Source organism: Nannobrachium achirus (genome assembly GCF_963921795.1).
Source record: "Nannobrachium achirus genome assembly, chromosome: 11".
Classification (NCBI taxonomy): domain Eukaryota; kingdom Metazoa; phylum Chordata; class Actinopteri; order Myctophiformes; family Myctophidae; genus Nannobrachium; species Nannobrachium achirus.
Genome location: NC_137820.1, coordinates 29,832,761 through 29,849,970, shown reverse-complemented (window position 1 = coordinate 29,849,970; position 17,210 = coordinate 29,832,761). Strand labels below are relative to the sequence as shown.

At 44.7% G+C, this 17,210-nt stretch overlaps 4 protein-coding genes across 4 annotated transcripts in view; 2 read left to right on the top strand and 2 right to left on the bottom strand.

Moving 5' to 3' along the window:
• Positions 1-1,666: 1,666 nt before the first annotated feature.
• On the bottom strand, positions 1,667-2,620 carry LOC308294273 (deoxyribonuclease TATDN1-like; the record flags this gene model as incomplete). Its single annotated transcript, XM_080737000.1, has 1 exon — positions 1,667-2,620. One exon carries the CDS (start codon positions 2,618-2,620, stop codon positions 1,667-1,669), a length of 954 nt encoding a protein of 317 aa, XP_080593126.1.
• A 1,815-nt stretch (positions 2,621-4,435) lies between these two features.
• Positions 4,436-5,335, top strand: LOC308294272 (L-aminoadipate-semialdehyde dehydrogenase-phosphopantetheinyl transferase-like; the record flags this gene model as incomplete). Its single annotated transcript, XM_080736999.1, has 1 exon — positions 4,436-5,335. One exon carries the CDS (start codon positions 4,436-4,438, stop codon positions 5,333-5,335), a length of 900 nt encoding a protein of 299 aa, XP_080593125.1.
• A 1,487-nt stretch (positions 5,336-6,822) lies between these two features.
• On the top strand, positions 6,823-9,720 carry LOC308294271 (m7GpppN-mRNA hydrolase-like; the record flags this gene model as incomplete). Its single annotated transcript, XM_080736998.1, has 2 exons — positions 6,823-7,982; positions 9,672-9,720. The coding sequence occupies 2 exons, from the start codon at positions 6,823-6,825 to the stop codon at positions 9,718-9,720; spliced, it is 1,209 nt and encodes a 402-aa protein (XP_080593124.1).
• Positions 9,721-12,804: 3,084 nt separating this feature from the next.
• Positions 12,805-17,210, bottom strand: part of LOC308294269 (mucin-2-like) — a gene marked incomplete at both ends in the record, with an annotated part of 70,627 nt that continues 66,221 nt past the window's right edge. The window contains 6 exons of the mRNA XM_080736995.1: positions 12,805-13,024; positions 14,583-14,703; positions 15,069-15,108; positions 15,664-15,792; positions 16,842-16,982; positions 17,143-17,183. Coding sequence (XP_080593121.1) covers positions 12,805-13,024; positions 14,583-14,703; positions 15,069-15,108; positions 15,664-15,792; positions 16,842-16,982; positions 17,143-17,183 — 692 coding nt within the window. The remainder of the gene's footprint in view (positions 13,025-14,582; positions 14,704-15,068; positions 15,109-15,663; positions 15,793-16,841; positions 16,983-17,142; positions 17,184-17,210) is intronic.

The following is a 17,210-nucleotide window of genomic DNA, read 5'->3' as shown; positions in this document are numbered from 1 at the left end:
TCCGTTTCCATCTTTCACTTTGTCAAACTTCATTCGTTTCATTAAAATGCTCAAGCAAATCTAAATTTTTGTTTTTTTATTATTGTACTCTTATTGTAAAACTAACTGAAGGTGACATTTTTAAGGGTCCATTTGGTTTCATGGTTTTACAGTTAAATATCAGTGGGGTGTGTGATGGGCAGTCTTATGTGGGCCTTTGACACATGGTTTGTCATGTAAAAAGGCTGAAATTCCCTAAAACAGGACCAAAAAGAATGAGAAATGGCCGTCAAGGAGTCGTCTGGGAGGAATGGTCGAATAAAAAGTCTCCTTGAGGATGCAGGAGAGTTGGCAGGTAAATATGAGTCAGACATTAGACTGACTGTACCTGGTGCTGTTTACATTTCTGTGGATAAATTCACTGTTTGTTCAGGTCTATGTTGTGGCTCCTCCTACTGTCCTGACACTGTACACCTTATTTTCCACAATGTATTTACAAAGACAAAATGTCACCATACTGGTTACTAGGGGTGTGCGAGTAAAGCGAGTAAAAGCACCCGACCCAACCCGAAAAACCCGCTATGTGCGCAAGCGTGCATGTGCACAGCTTCACCTCCCACCGCGTGGCAGTGTCCTCTTTTTGGGGATTCTGAATATGGTCACCCTAATTTTTGCATTACTTTACCACTACACTAGTGGAGCCACAGCTTTATCTCATCAGAGTCATGTTTATTAAAATAGAAAACGTTCTAGACTTAAAGATGGGGTGACATATGATCTCCCCTTAAAACATGATGATCAGGTATTATGATTATACTAGGTAGGTGTTATAATTGTGTTGACCACACCCACAGTTCATTGAGTATGCCTGGTTGTCAGGTGGGTGGTGGTGACACAGCTGAAATGTAATGCTTCAACTCCTACATTCCGTATCAAGTATCAAGGTGGCAACCTTTTGGTTGCCAACAGGTCTGAGCTGCATCTAGCTTAAGGCAAGACCCAAGTTCAGAGTTAACATTTTTAACGCAAATAGGCTTCTTGGGGTCCCTGGAACAAAATATTCTGAAATGGGAGTCCGCGGTAGCCTGGTTCCCGCCCATAGACCTGCCCACTCTCAAGTACTACTTTTGGTGCTGTCTGTATGTGGGTGGGCACGTTGGCACTCTGTCGAGGTGCCAACTTGCGTCTTGTTATTTATATCTTGTTGGTGGTGACATCACCTTAAGGAGTTTTCAATTAAGTTCATCAGTTTGAGCTAGGGCATTAACGACTTGTGATTTTTGCAAGTCGACTCGACTCAGTAAAAAGTTGAGTTATCGTTTGATGACGTCATCACATCACACACGACCCCCCAATTTTTTTGGGGGGTCCCCAGATGATTAACTTAATGTGAAACATTGGTTTCTCACTCAACTGTAAACAAACCAACATAACGTTTAAGTGTATAGAGGGTATCTTCACATTTCTAAAGTGCCAATTTAAGGACTTTTTAATACCTCTAAAATGACAAATAAAACATTATCCAAATTGTCAAATATTTAGAGGCAGAAATTGTGAAAATAGCCGATCTACATTCTCACAACGCCTCGCAAATAGAAAGTATTTTTGACTTTCGACTTTCTCTGGTGGGAGTCGACTTGTGTAATGAAGTCGACTGAGTCGACTTGTCGACTTTTTCGTTTATGCCCTAGTTTGAGCTAAAGAAGACTTTCATAGTGTTGTTGTAGATTGTGCTGGCCAGTTCCGTCAGATCCTCGTTCCTGGCTGCTGCCATCACCTCGAGCACTTGTACTATATGACACGGTTCATTCCTGTCTTTAATACAGTGCCCTGCCTCCCATTTCTTCTTGGTGGAAAATGAAGTTTTCACATGTCTAGAACCTGCATGCGTGTTCTTCACCCCACACCATGGAGCATCTGTTTCAATCATTAGTCTCTCAGTAGGGATGGTCTTCATAGCTTCGATGTTCGCCTCTGTTTTCAAGGAGCATCCATTGATGCCAATATAGAGGTCCAGGTCTACGAGAGCAGCAGCATCCCCTGCACTCCCATCAAACGAGTGAACCACTCCTCCGACACATCTGTCCCGGTTTCTCTTCATGATGTCAATGAACTCCCGATGAGAGTTCCTGCAGTGAAGAAACATGGGTAATCTGGTCTCTTCAGCCAGGTCAAACTGCTTTTCAAAGTACTTCATTTGGGTTTCTTTCTCGCAGAAATCCAACCTGTCGAAATCCAGTCCACATTCTCCTATGGCCACCACCTTTCCTTTGTGTGCGGTTGCCAGTTCTCTCAGCTCGGTTAAGTGCTGTTCCGGTCCAAGTAGAAACTCATTGCAGCGCGTCGGATGGCAACCCACTGTACTGTAAAACTCGTCTCTGTTCTCTGCCAACTTCAAGGCCGCCTTGCTGTCTTCCAGGCTTCCTCCCGTGATCATAAACCTTTGGACACCAACGCTGATGGCCCTTTCAATGATTTGATCAAAATCATCCTCATGTCTCTGCTTTCCTCTGTAACACCCTCTGAATGAAGGATCAGTTAGATTCACACCAATATCAATGAACTTGTGTTGAGCCATGATTGATTGAGCAAAGCCTCTAAAAAGATTCACACGTGCAGCAGCTTTCACCACCAATTGCATATTGATGCAACATCGTATTTATTGTAGTATGTGTGCACAGCAGAAACATCTTCTGTCCAATCAACTTGCATGATTCTAAAATAAATGACACACACACACACACGTCATGAAAATAATGTTCTAATTATCTGTTTAAACTACTCATGTCATTGTTGAGGGAAATTACAAGTAATAACTTTGCAATAAGATATTACTATCTTATTACTACTATTACTGTACATAAGTAATATCTCATGTATGATGTCATATATGACATCATACTGTATCTGTAATAATCATATAATTACAGAACTGTGTTGTCAGTCATCATCCCCATATTTGATGATGACAGCATAGCGGCACCTGGCTATTGAGCCCATATTTGGGCTTGGCTTATGACATACTGCTCAGCTTAATGTTTCTTTGTGAAGAAGACTTACCTCTAAAGTTCAAACTTTGACTCTAAACTGACAGTTCAGGCCTTACATTTACAACAATAAACATTTACCAGGCCTGAATGATGTTACTTTTGGACCACTTTGTCCACAATCATCAAAGAAGACAGTGAATGACTGCCAGCCTTTTGAGGAGACCTGCCTCCTCAAAAGTGAAGAAGACCTTTCTGTGTGTCCCTGTGAAACTCTTCCCATTTCAAAGCAGCACAGCCCATTCCCTGATTTTGAAAATTCCATCTAATCATATTTGAGGAGGAACCACTGCGACAGTAGGAGTTGAACCAAAGAAGCACCGTCAACAATGCAACACCTGACAATCCTAAGTTTGAAACAAACCAAGACACCTGCATGGGTTACCAAGACACAGAGGACATACTTGAGGACGCATTCAGTGAGCCACTAGAAGTACCTTAGAAGGCTTCCGTACACACAGTGCTTGCAACAATATAAACACTATCCACGGTGTTGTAGTGTGTTACTGTGACAATGTTTCCACATACTGCTTTACATGGTTACATTTAAACATGTAAGGCTTCCTATATCAGTCCATTGACAGCTCTGCGGAATATTATCTTTAGTTCATATCTGAACCATATCAACTAGTTACTGTCATGGTCAAGGCCTCAGCCTCCTCCTCTCCCATGTACTGCTTCTAGAAGACTCTGATTGCCCTGAGTGCCGTCACCTGTGGGGACCAGCTGAGCCTGGTTGTGAGACAAGCTCCAGTGACTATTTAAACTGTGTCCATGTGTTTGTTCAGTGCTGGATCTTAAGTTAGTGTCAGGTTCTCTGTTAGGTTCTGTGTATGTACTGTTATCCGTTTCTTTTGTCTTTCACCAAGTAAAGTTTATATGATCTTCCTCTCCTGCCTTTGAGTTTTGTATTTGAGTTCCTGCACTTGGGTCCTAACACCAGTTCCTTGTTACTTGTGTAGATAGATATCAGTGGGTATGTGGGTATGTATGTGTCCATATTTGGCTATGGTCCAGCCAATGAGCAGAAAGTAATGCAAAATGACTAGGCGATGACTGGTCTCTAGTCACCCCATATTTTGCGAAGAGGCCACGGCACCAATGGCACATGCCATTGAAACGACAAAATTGGTGCAAGTTTGCACCTCGACCGAGTGCAGTCTAGTTACTTGCGCCAGCAGAGTGTGCAAGTACTGCATTCGGTTCAATAGCTCCATATATGGAAATAAAAGTGATTTGGTTCCCCTGACATCACAGTGATTATATATTGGCATTCACAGATATGGGCATACTGTTGATGACATCAGGGTTGATTCTTAGCTAAATGACAGTTAATGGTATTTACATGACAGTTAATGTGTTTAAATGGCAGTTATAGGGGGTTTAGGGGGGTCTGCAGGTCTGCAGTGATGGGGTCTGTGAGGTGGGCATTTTGTTGCGGCTCCTGGAAGCCCAGCAGGTCTGAATGGCTGCACGCGGCTCGCTGTGTCCAGTTCAAAGAGAAGGACAAGATCGGAGAGTTTGTGTTCGCAAAGGACGCCAAATCAGCCATGGCTGGCAGGTTGTTGATGAGGAGGTTCATATGTGAGAGCATGGAGCTTCCATGGTCAGAGATCCGACTGGAGCGCTCTCCCAGGGGGAAACCTTACCTGGCCAACCCCCCGATGGAGACCGGTTCTTGCACTGAAGCCTGGCCCTGGAGTTTCAATGTCTCCCACCAGGGGGAGTATGTGGCGCTGGTTGCTCAGCAGGGACTGCAGGTTGGCGTGGATGTGATGAAGACAACCATGCCAGGAAGCAGTAGCGTGTCAGAGTTTTTCCGCATCATGACTCGTCACTTTACGCAGCACGAGTGGAGAGTCATCCAATCATCTGGCTCGGACCGCCAGCAACTCACCGCTTTCTACCGCCACTGGGCACTGAAGGAGAGCTTCATCAAAGCTATCGGCACAGGGCTGGGTTTCAGCCTGCAGCGGGTGGAGTTTCACCTCTGCTCTGAAGCCGTCACAGAGGGCCAGGCCATACGCCGGACCAGGATGCATCTGGACAAAGAGGAGGAGGAGGACTGGATGTTTGAGGAGAGCCTGTTGGATGCAGACCATCATGTTGCCGTGGCGATAGGACCCCTAGTGACCCCCCCATCTGCGCCTCTACCCTCATCCCTGCCCCCTCCCTCTCCCTTCACACTGCTGTCGTTCAGTGACCTCATCAGCTCAGGCACGCCCCTGACGGAGGAAGACCCCACCTACTGGGACAGCTTTGAGAGGAAGGCCGATGCCCCGGAGAGACAGAGATGTGCGCCCACATAGACACAAGGTGGTGGAAGGACATTGGACTCTTTCCTTTCACCCAGGCGGGCGTAGTTTTCAGGTTAGGTTTTAGGCATAGTTTCTGTGAGTTTAAAAAATATAATTACATTTATTTGCAGATGCCCATAAAGTGCTCGGTGCTCAGTGAAAAAAAAAGCAAATGTTTCGGTCATGGGACCTTTGTCAGTGCTTAAAATGCAAAAATAGGGTTGACAAAAATAGATAGATTCCATCATAATGGGAAGTATGGGAACATGAAATGTGCTTATCACATTGATTGTGACATGGAAATCTGCATAATGCTGCATTCACACTGAGAGAAGCCAAGCTAATGGTTGGCTTGGTAATTCAATGTCTATGCAAACCAGCTTTTAAAATTTCCAAGCTTTTTTTCGAGCATGGAAATTTTAAAAGCTGGTTTGCATAGACATTACATTGAATTACCAAGCCAACCATTAGCTTGGCTTCTCTCAGTGTGAATGCAGCATTAGTGCTATTGCAGCATGATGATGGACGGATTGGTGGAACGGATACATAGTCAAAGAGGGGCAAGAGTCCTGAGGGCACCTTTGTTGACAAAAGTGGAAATTCTGCCCAAATATATTTCTATGATTTATATTTTTGATCACCTTTGTTGCCATGCTATCATGACAGGTATTTGTCAAGAATACATCCCAAATATGTAATCTCTTCTTTGCTGGAGATTACTGTGTCATCAATTCTGACTTTGAAATGGTTTACAGCCATTACAATCCATTATTTGTATCACAAAGCTGACCATTTGGCCTGAACGTAATACTAGATACAGGAAAGGTCATGAGGTCACCACAAACCACAAGGTTCACACCTTTTCAATCATTAACTTTCTCACCAAATGTAATGTCAATAGGACCAATAGATTCCAAGATCGGGACCCATTTGTGGGTTACGGACCAATTTTCATGGATTGTGACTTCACTCCCAAACTAGTGAAAATAGCTGATCTACAAGCTTGCAACGTGGCACAAAGTGATGCATTGTACACTTGTAGATCTGCTATTTTCACTAGTTTGGGCCACGGGCAAACATCTAATCTCTCTTTTGGGTCTCGCCCTGAAAGGTTTGGGCAAGACCAACTGACCAACCATTGTTAGTCCCGTTCTTAGGCGTAACAGCTGGGCAGAATTATGAAGGACATCAGATAATACTTTTAATTCTCTGCATCAGTCATCTCCTTATTTGGGTATAAACCACAGAGTGCCTGTTCATCATACTACTTGGCCAGCTTATGAACTGTGACGTCAGTAATCATCATATTTGGGCAAGATGGAATCATGCTCCCATCCAGGGCTGTCTGGGCTGACACCATATTTGGGCTTGGCTGATGACATACTGCTCACCTTAAAGTCTGGTAGACCGGCTTGGCAGTGATCATTCCATATTCAGCCACCGTGTCAGCTGCAAGGTTAGTTTTTGTCCTGCTGACGTTTTACAAACCCGTTCGCCTCATGGAAAGCAGACGCGCCAACATTCCTTCCTGGGTTCTGGATGACCTGGCTGCCCGCTTCCTCCACCACATCCCCGACGAGGAGAGAGACAACACCGTCCGGCTCTGTTTCCAGATTGAACTGGCCCACTGGTTCTACCTGGACTTCCTGCAGCCGCAGCATGGATTACCTCAGTGCGGCATGAGGGACTTCACAAGGGCTGTCTTCCAGCACTGTCCGTATCTGCTCCCTCGCGGGGAAGACGTCCACCAGGTCCTCGACCAGTGGAAGCTATACAAGATGGGCATCCCCACCTACGGCGCCATCATCCTAGACGAAACTCTGGAGCACGTGCTGCTGGTCCAGGGATACTTTGCAAAGACAGGCTGGGGGTTCCCCAAGGGCAAAGTCAACGATGGCGAGGAGCCTCACGACTGCGCCGTGCGAGAAGTGTATGAGGAAACCAGCTTCGACATCAAAGATCGTATCCGTGAAGACATGTACATAGAGCTTCTCCTCAGCGACATTTTTAGAGATGTCTTCAGAGATCCAATCACGGACCAGCTGGCCCGGCTGTACATAATACCTGGGGTCTCCATGGAGACCAAGTTCAACCCCAGAACCAGGAAGGAGATCCGGAATATTGAGTGGTTCCCCATCAAACAGCTGCCATTACACAGGAACGACACGACTCCCAAATCTAAGCTTGGATTGACTCCAAACATGTTCTTAATGATCATTCCCTTTATGAAGCCGCTCCGAGAATGGATTGCCAAGCTGAAAAGGGGCGAGTCCGCAACGTTGCCATCATTAGAGTTCCCTATCAATGGCAGTGCTCTGTCCAAACCTTCGGAGAAGCCTATCAATGGCAGTGCTCTGTGCAAACCTTCGGAGAAGCCCGTGCTCGACATGGAATGCTCCGAGCCTGACCTGCTGCGTCCTGCTCAGACAGAAACGCAGTTAGACGCCATTAATTCTCCATCCAATACTGACAGTGGCAAAGAGGCTAACGTCACGGATATCCCCCACAAAGCTCCAGAGAAAGTGTTGCTGGTTCAGGGTGAACGATTGCCCGAAGGCAAAGTGAAATGTGAGGAGGCACCTCATCATGACTGCGCCGTGGAAAACGTTTCGGAGAAAACCGACTTCGACAAGGAGTTTGAGAAGCTGGTTTCCGGAATGTACACTGATCTTATCCTCAATGATGTCTGTAGTGATGCTCCAATCACAGACCAGCTGACCCAGTTCAACATGTTACCTGGAGCCTTCAACCTATCTGACACTGACGTTAGCAAAGACGCTAACATCACAGATATCAATGTGATTTCAACAGACAGTGAGCCAGGGACCACTGTCCTGACTAATAACCAACCGGGGGGCCACCGCTGTACCGGACAGGGACTAGAATTAGGTTTTTTAGGGAGTTGCGCTGCGGAGAGCAGTCTGTCCGTTCTTGGCTATATGGTGGTGGACAGGGACAGAGTGTCATATCATTTTCTGACTCCACCCTTGACCCGTTCTTGTTCTGACAGTAAGAAACACTTTCATGCAGATACGTGGTTGCAGAAGGTCAAAGAAACACTTGTGGGTTGGGGACACGGGCTGGGATTAGGTTTTCTTCTGAGTTTCCTTGCACAGAGTCTGTCTATCCTTGGCTATTTTGGCTACATTGTGGTAGACAGAGACAGAGTCTCGTATCATATTCTGGTTCCCTCCTCGTCCTGTACTCCTCCTTTGAGCGTCAGAAAAGACACTCCCGCAGAGATGAGTGGTTGCAAATAGTAAACAAACTAAAACGTACATGAGCCTCTTGACAGGGTGTGTGGATTCTCTAAGCTGGAATTGAAGTACTAGCTGATAATGATCATGTCTTTAATTCCACTGTCCTCATTTCATCACACAAATACACTAACAGCTGTTGTGGTTCAAGTTTCTTCAAAAACTAAAGAAAAGTTTTGAAAAAAAAAAAAAAAACATGTTTCTTCAAAGTGGCTCAGTCTTGTCCCGAGGCGTGTGTAGCTGAACGATGATACTCATGCACACACGGGTGAAGTGGAATGCATGAGTTCTCAAACATTTTCTTGTCAAGGACCTCCAGTTTCATAAGCAGGCCACTGACCGCCATAACTCTGTAAGTGTACAAATGGAACCATGTGGCTCCATTTGTACACTCTCAGATAATATACTGTACATAACTATCAATCATTTGTCTGGGGGACAATGAGAGCCAGGGAGCTTTGTTGAAGAATTCCAAAACAGAAATAAAAGACAAAATAAAAGGATCACCGAAAATAAACAGAACAGGCTAAGAGCATGACTTCCTTGTGGACGTCTTTTTTTTTTTTAAGAAATCAATACGTAATTTATTTAAAATCAAATCAAACTTTATTTATAAAGCATGTTTACAACAATCAAGATTGGCCAATTAAGTGCTGTACAACAAAACACAAAAACATCAACAACAATAATGTATGTGAGTGCAACGAGACAAAGTTACAAATCACATACAACAAACAGATCCAGATTTAAGTTTTAAATGTGACTAAAAGCCAAAGAATAAAAGTGTGTTTTAAGAAGGGATTTAAAAGTCTCAATAAAGCACTTCTAATAAAGAAGGGCAAGCTGTTCCAGAGCCTATAGGGGCGGCTGAGGAAAAGGCGTGATCAGCCCATTGGGTTTATTGGGAACTTGTGCAGCTGGTTGGCTGACCTCAGTATTCCTTGTGGGATGTAGGATTCCACAAGTTCTGACAGGTATGAGGGGGCCAGGCTGTGCAAGGATTTGTAAGTGAATAAAAGAAACTTAAAATCTATTCTTAAATTGACAGGGAGTTAAACACAGGGTTATGTGCTCACGCTTTTGTGTGCCAGTAAGGAGGCAAGCAGACGCGTTCTGCACCAGCTGCAGGCGCCTGAGTGAGGACCGATCAATAGCCTACCGGAGAGAAGGGAGTTACAGTAGTCCAGTCTGGAAGATATATACCGGTAAAAAGCATGGATTGCCATCTCCAGCTGTTTTGGTGGGGGGTACTTTGCTACTAGACGTAGTTGGAAGAGGGGCTCTTTCGAACGACTGTCATTTCGACAAAGGAGCGTCGGGAGGGTCAGCGGTCAGGTTTAGGGTAAGGGTTAGAGTTGGGTGTCGAAAAGATGACACATAGTAACAGCGAAACGCTCCCGTTGGGAAGAAACTGCATGCTTTTAACTACGGAGCTAATGTGTTTGTTGAAGGTGAAGGTACTGTCGAAGGTGACACCAAGACCAAGGTTCTTGATGGAGGAACAGACATTAGCTGCTCAGATTTCTTAATTGACTTCACTGACAGCATGCGCAAGAAATCTGCTGATGAGTCCTGTGGTTTGCAAGAATAGTTGTGCAGACAGACAGACATCGCTGAGCTGGACATTATGGTCTGTTTATGCCACCTGGTGAGGTGGAGTAGGTCTGGGCGATATGGACACAATCAGATATCACCATATCTTTGACCAAATAACTTCATATCGATATTGTGTCAATAATATTGTATTATGACAATAATTTTTTCTTAATATTTTTTTAAGTAGTGAAAAAATTTGTCATACACTATAAAAATAAATATGGACACAGTACACATATTAGGTCTGGGACCTTAACTGATTAATTTAGATCAATTACAGAAAATGTATGTGATTAAAAAGAATAACGCATTTTAATCACACTTAGTTTTTGCACCATAGAACCTCTCCCACTGGACAAGTTTCAGGAACCAACAGTCAAAAGAAGCTAATGAGATCAGTGGATGGGATATTTTGATTTAAAAAACTGCTCTTATACCAATGGCTTCTCAGGTCAAATATTTATATGCGATTAAACATAAAAAAAATGTATATGGACACTCCCAGATGATGCCCTGCATGTGCCCATGTACTTCTCGCCCATAGGGCGGTTTACTGGTACCTATACTGTAAATCATTGGTTACCAAATGTTTAGCTCAATACCCAAAAGAGAAATCATATGTTTGCGTGGGACCCAAACTAGCGAAAACCTTCATCAATATCACTACATCAATATAACTTCACTATGCTTAGTAAAACAGACCTGATTTGCACTATATGATGAGTTATTTTTTCCCATCTCTCTTCACCAAAAATAGCCGATCTACAAGCTCTCAACATGTCACGTTGTGACGCGTTGTGAGCTTGTAGATCGACTATTTTTGGTGAACCTTTCTCCCTATAGGGATGATGTGGTTAGTGGTTAAACGTCAAGTATAACGTTATTTTCAGTCAGTTCTGATGGAAACAGATATTTCTCCATGACATAGCGTATCTCAGGTGGAAAGATGTGCACATTTACGTTGCATAATATGATGTAAGGTTAAAAAAAGGGGTGCTGTGGATGAAAACGTTTTTTTTTTTTTTTTTTTTTTTTTTTTTTACAGTGGTGCCCTGAGTCAAAAAAGTTTGAAAACCTCTGAATTAGACATCTTGTGTTCAGTGTGGTAATCTGAGTGGTTGTAAGCCTGTAGATCTGCTACAGTACTGTCTGTGACAGTATAGCCCTAAATAATGGATGATATTTGCTGTGGCTACAATGTGCAACAGATTGTTTTAGAAGTTTGATCACCAGTGCCCTCTGCTGGCTTCCAGACAACACAACACGAATAACATTATAAAACTCCACTGGCTGTCTGTCAGTCCCTACATAAGTCTGTCCCTCCGTCTGTCCGTCATGTCACACTTTTGCCCTATTCTTATCTCTGGCACTGTTGCCCCTATCCATGCTAGACTTTGCACACACACTCCTTGGCTGGCAAACCACAACCTCCGCCCCTGATTTCTCACATGCCCCTATTCTAGCGCCACCATGAGGTTGTGTATACATGCGACCTGACGGTCGCTTAGCTTTTAGGGAGTCTTACTGGTATCAGTACAGTGACTCTAGTTTTACTAAAGGAGTTGTTCTCAGAGAACTGAACCATACCTCTGAGAATTGATACCATTCTGCATACAGAAAATGTATTCTCATGCACTTTTCTCTGATTTATTAATCCATCCACGTTAGGGCGACAGACAACGTTTCTTGCTCAAGGACATAACACTAATTCTGGGGAGCCTGGGATTGAACTGGGAACTTTCTGCTCCACCTCCTGAGCTACTGCCACCAAAAAGGTGCTAATGTTCTCTTTTGTCAGTTCGTTCGTTCGTTCATTCGTTCATTCATTCATTCATTCATTCATTCATTCATTCATTCATTCAAAGGTTGATTGATAAAGCATAGACCGGAGTGACGAGAGAGAAAAAACTATACAGAGGCCATATTTAACTATTTTGAGTGCTCAAAATAACATTTGTGGCAATTAAATAACATTTATTTCCCTCGTTTAAATTGTGTGGCCACAACAAACAATGAGTTCCCACAAGATTAAAGTTAATAAAGCCAGCGCAACAGACGATACATTCCAGCGGTGAGTACCATCCTTGTTAGATATGGATAGACTCTTAAAATAAGGGTTTCTTTTAGGGGATATCTCACTTTGCACTATTCAAACATTCAAACGTTCTCCACACATTTTCGAGATAGAGAGATACAGATACATGCATTTCCTATTTGCATTGTTCCCAGCTTGCAATGCGTTCCCAAGTAGGTCGGTGGCTGACTGGCACAGGTCTAGTAGCATCAAATGCACAAACACCAGCGCTAATAGTCACTTGGTGGAGATCAGTAACACGTTACAGACACAAGGTTTTTGGTTGCACATGTCGTTTTATTTTATTTGCTAGCATCAACTACAGGAAGATTGTTAAGCACAATTACACTATGGCAGTGATACGCAGAGGACAAAGTGCTGCCAGTTGCTGTTTTGAGTACATTGGTTGGGTTATAGTTGGTTTGGGTTATACACATCTGATTGGGTTATAAATATGAAACATTCATTCTGCATAGCATATATGTAGTCCGTAAGGCTTCAATCCCATTTTTGTTTAAACACAATGGTCAGTCCATGTGGTTGGCGTGCGCGCCTCAGCGTCTCCTGCGTCTCTGTCGCTGGGCTGCGGCGGGTGGGGCAGGCGCCACCGCCGGCACGCACTCAGACAGGCGGCAGCTGCATGACTCCGCGGTGATGTAGGTGGAGGTGGTGACGGAGCCGTCGGCGCACGTCAGCTGCACTTCCCTCTCGCTGGTGCTCGCTTCCTGGCAACACTCGCACTGGTGCGTCATCTGATTGGCTGCTGCCGAGTACCTGCAAGCACACGCCAAGCAGTGTTCGTTTTGAAAAGACATGGACTAGGCCAGTGGTTCTCGAACTTTGACATTTTAAGGTCTCCCCTTAACTCTGACAGTGGACAAACGGAACCAAATTGGTTCCCTTTGTACACTGTCAGAGTTACAGACTTGTTAGGGTCAATTTAAACCCCCCTAAAGGAACTCAGGGTGAATTCACATTGCGGTCTCGGGTGTGCACTCGAGACTACTTGGCAGATGTTTTGATAGCGTGAAGGCTGCGTACTCTTCCCCACACCGTACCGGGGCCGCCTCCGAAGGTAGTCTGGAGTCTGTTGATGTGTCCTCGGGGACAAGGCGCTGCAATTTGAAACCATCGTTCCTAAAATAAGGAAGTGGACTGTGGTAGCGACGCTGCTGCTAGGATGAAAATAACAAAGATTGGTCCGTGACGTCACTATTAAGATACCAAGGATGTACTAGTGACGTTACTGTTATATGCTGATTACAGACGTTACATTGTGATGTTTCAAAGACAGTCAGCACACACTGCTTTGGTTGTTGTTCTGTTATTATTACAACTCAAGATAACACAGGAACACATTTAAACTTTAATATTCACTCTAAACTCTGAAGTGAGTCTTCTTCTGTGACATGACTGTGTTCCTGACGTTATCTTGAGTTGTAATAATAACAGAACAACAATACACAACCAAAGCAGTGTGTGCTGACGGTCTTTGAAACATCACAATGTTACGTCTTCTGTAATCATCGTATAACAGTAACGTCACTGGTGCATCCTTGGTATCTTAATAGTGACATCACAGACCAATCCTTGTTATTTTTATCCTAGCAGAAGTTTCCCACTTCCTTGTTTATGGAACGATAGCTTCACATTGCAGTGCACCGTTCTCAAGGACGCATCAAACAGACTCGAGACTACCTCAGGAGGTGGCCTTCGGAGGACAGTACGCAGGCTTCACACTATCAAAACATCTGCCAAGTAGCCTCGAGTACGCACCCGAGACCGCAGTGTGAATCCGCCCTTAGTAGGCCCGGACTGCTGGCCTTGCTGTCCGGGAGGCTCCAATGTAGCCTGACAGTGCATCACGGGTTCGAGTCCCGTTCCCGAACAATCTTTACCGCATGTCTCTCCCCATGTCTCTCTCCCTCTGTTTCCTGTACATCTCTGCTTAAAGCCAACAGGAACATGATAACTTAATGACCACGGCATGTCTACAATGGTCGTCATATCTAGGTCAGATCACACTATAGGCTAACGCGGACCAGTTTGTGTAGGCAGATGGGCGGGCGCGGCGAGTCTCACCACAAGTCTCCGACCAATAGCATGTGTTCTCCTCCCCCCTCCCCCCTCTGCTGCTCTGCTCAGCGCAGAGAACGCTGCTGCGTCATGACGTCAACACATTCGGTGTGACGTTCTCTGCACTCTGATTGGTTAGGGAAATTCTACACTTCCTCCAACAGTGATCATAACGCGATTGCCCAGGCTTCATTTTCTTCCAATCGCCAAATGAAGCCTGGGTTTCCGGGGGTAAGGTCAGATAGATCAGACTCACATGGAAGCGCTGCCACACTGTCCCGCACAGGAGGAGATGTCCACGGGCTGCAGGCTCTTGCATCCATTCTTCTCAATGACCACCTGCTTCTTCTGCACCTCACACACGGTGCGGACCTTACCTGAAACACACAGTTCACCATGCTTAGGACCAGGGACGTGCAGGGAAAACGGCCTTTTGTTGAAAATATCGAAAATAGTAGACCTCCAAGGTCTGGAGGTCGCCTATTTTCAGTGCTTTTAGGGATGTCCCGATACCACTTTTTTGCTGACCAAATACAAGTACGAGTAGCCTACTTAATTTGAGTACTTGCCGATACCGAATACCGATACTGTAAGTTAAGTTGCGTGCGTGTGCGTGTGCGTGCGCACACGTTTTTTTGTGTGTGTGTGTGTGTGTGTGTGTGTGTGTGTGTGTGTGTGTGTGTGTGTGTGTGTGTGTGTGTGTGTGTGTGTGTGTGTGTGTGTGTGTTTACTGAATACTTACAGGACTTGCAGCAGCCGTCAGCATCAGTGGTCTCAGTTCCCTGTGAGAGGACAGCTCATGAGTTACATAATATCAGATACATGTTGCATCACATCTGACACACAGTTTACATCATAAATGACAACCTGACACAGAGTTTACTTTACACACAGTTAAAATGCTGTCATTGTTTGTCGTAAAAACTGACAAGTGTAGGTGTGTGTGTGTGTGTGTGTGTGTGTGTGTGTGTGTGTGTGTGTGTGTGTGTGTAAGGTTCATAAGCTACAGCAGGGGACTTCAACAGGGGGTTCGGGACCCCAAAGGGGTCCTCAGAAATACTGCAGGGGGGCCACCAAATTTTTGTGTGATTATTTTTACATTAACCACTTGCCTGGCATCCCTTTTCTGGATTGAACATTAGCCGGAAATAGCAGATCTACAGTCTTACAACGTGTCTGCAATATGCGTTGTGGAAAAGTAGGGTCCTTGGCCTTGAGCAAAACGTTGAAGACCCCTGGCCTACAGAGTATCAGGTATAAGTGGTGTGTGTGTGCGTGCGTGCGTGCGTGCGTGCGTGCGTGCGTGCGTGCGTGCGTGCGTGTGTGTGTGTACTAACTGGCTGACAGTCCAGCGGGTTGAATGGAGGACAGGTGGTTTGTGTCTCCTTGGTAGTTGGCTTTCCATTGGTGAGCACGCAGGAGTACTTCACACATGTGTCACCAGGGGGCGACCACGTCTCATTCACCTGGACCAACAAGTAATAAAAAAAGAAGAAAAAAAATTACAATAATAATAATAATTAATAAATGTCCTGCCATGATTTATAATTACATCTAAATAAAATGAAATATTACACAACGTAAAACGTAATAATATAACTACATTGAACACTATAAAATAACATATTTTATAGTGCAATTCATAAATATACATCACTGGATGACCTTTGACAACGCACAATACACTGGTTCTACTGTTGCCTTCAGCGATCATGTACATCATAAGCATCAACATTCATTCATTCATTCATTATCCATCCATCTCTCCATCAAGTCATGAATTCATCTATCAGCCACCAACCTGTACAGTGTGTGTAGTTCCAGGCAGGGTGATGATACAGCTGGTCTGGACACATGAACCACAACACTGACCAGGAACAGTCTGGTACGTATAACCCTGGAGCATAGAAGAAACACTGTAAATGTACAACCAGGAACTGCCTGGTACTTATAACCCTTGAGGGGTGGAGAAACAATTTAAATGTTTTATATACTGTATGTGTTAAGTTTACAAAGTCCAGACAAGTTCGCAAGCCTTGCTGCCACACACAACACAAACATGCCCTGGTCCTTGGCAGCTGGGCATAAATGGACGCAAATGTGCTCACACGATTACAAAGAGCCCATCCACACCCTGGCGGTGTGAGCCCTGGGGGAGCGGGAGGTGAGAATGATCCATCTGACTGCAGATTTACCTGCTATTGTACATGAAATAATTCATTTGCAGAAGTAGTTATTAACGTGTGTATTCATGTGCATGAGTGCATTGTGTACCTCTGCACAGCGAATTTCTGAATAATTCGCTTTTAATTTTCTTTTTTAATTATAAAGTCAATGCAAGCTTCCACACCGACCAAAATGTGTAAAGACCTTTACATGTGATGGTGTGTACTGTTATTAGTGTGTGTGTGTGTGTGTGTGTGTGTGTGTGTGTGTGTGTGTGCGTGCGTGCGTGCGTGCGTGCGTGCGTGCGTGCGTGCGTGCGTGCGTGCGTGCGTGCGTGTGTGTTGCGTACCTCTGCACAGGTAGTGTTACATTCCACAGGCTTACAGGTGATCTTGTGAAGCCCATCTCGGCCGATGGTGTCTGAACAGTCACAGTCCTGACACTGCTGTGCACTTCTACTGTTCGGGCCTGAAGGAATCTTTGATCCCGGCTGGGGGGAAAAAATGACAGTGCATCCTAAATTATAACAACAACCTTTTTAAAAAAATATATATTTTGGGGGGTCACATCCTAAAAGGTTGAGAACCACTGGTGTGGGGGTCCCAAATGGAATTGAATGACATGCAGGATACAGTTAGATGGCTTCTTACCGGATATTCAACGCCTCCGAAGACACACACGTCTTTAGGAACTGGAGAGACGGGAAGACAAGCAGTTG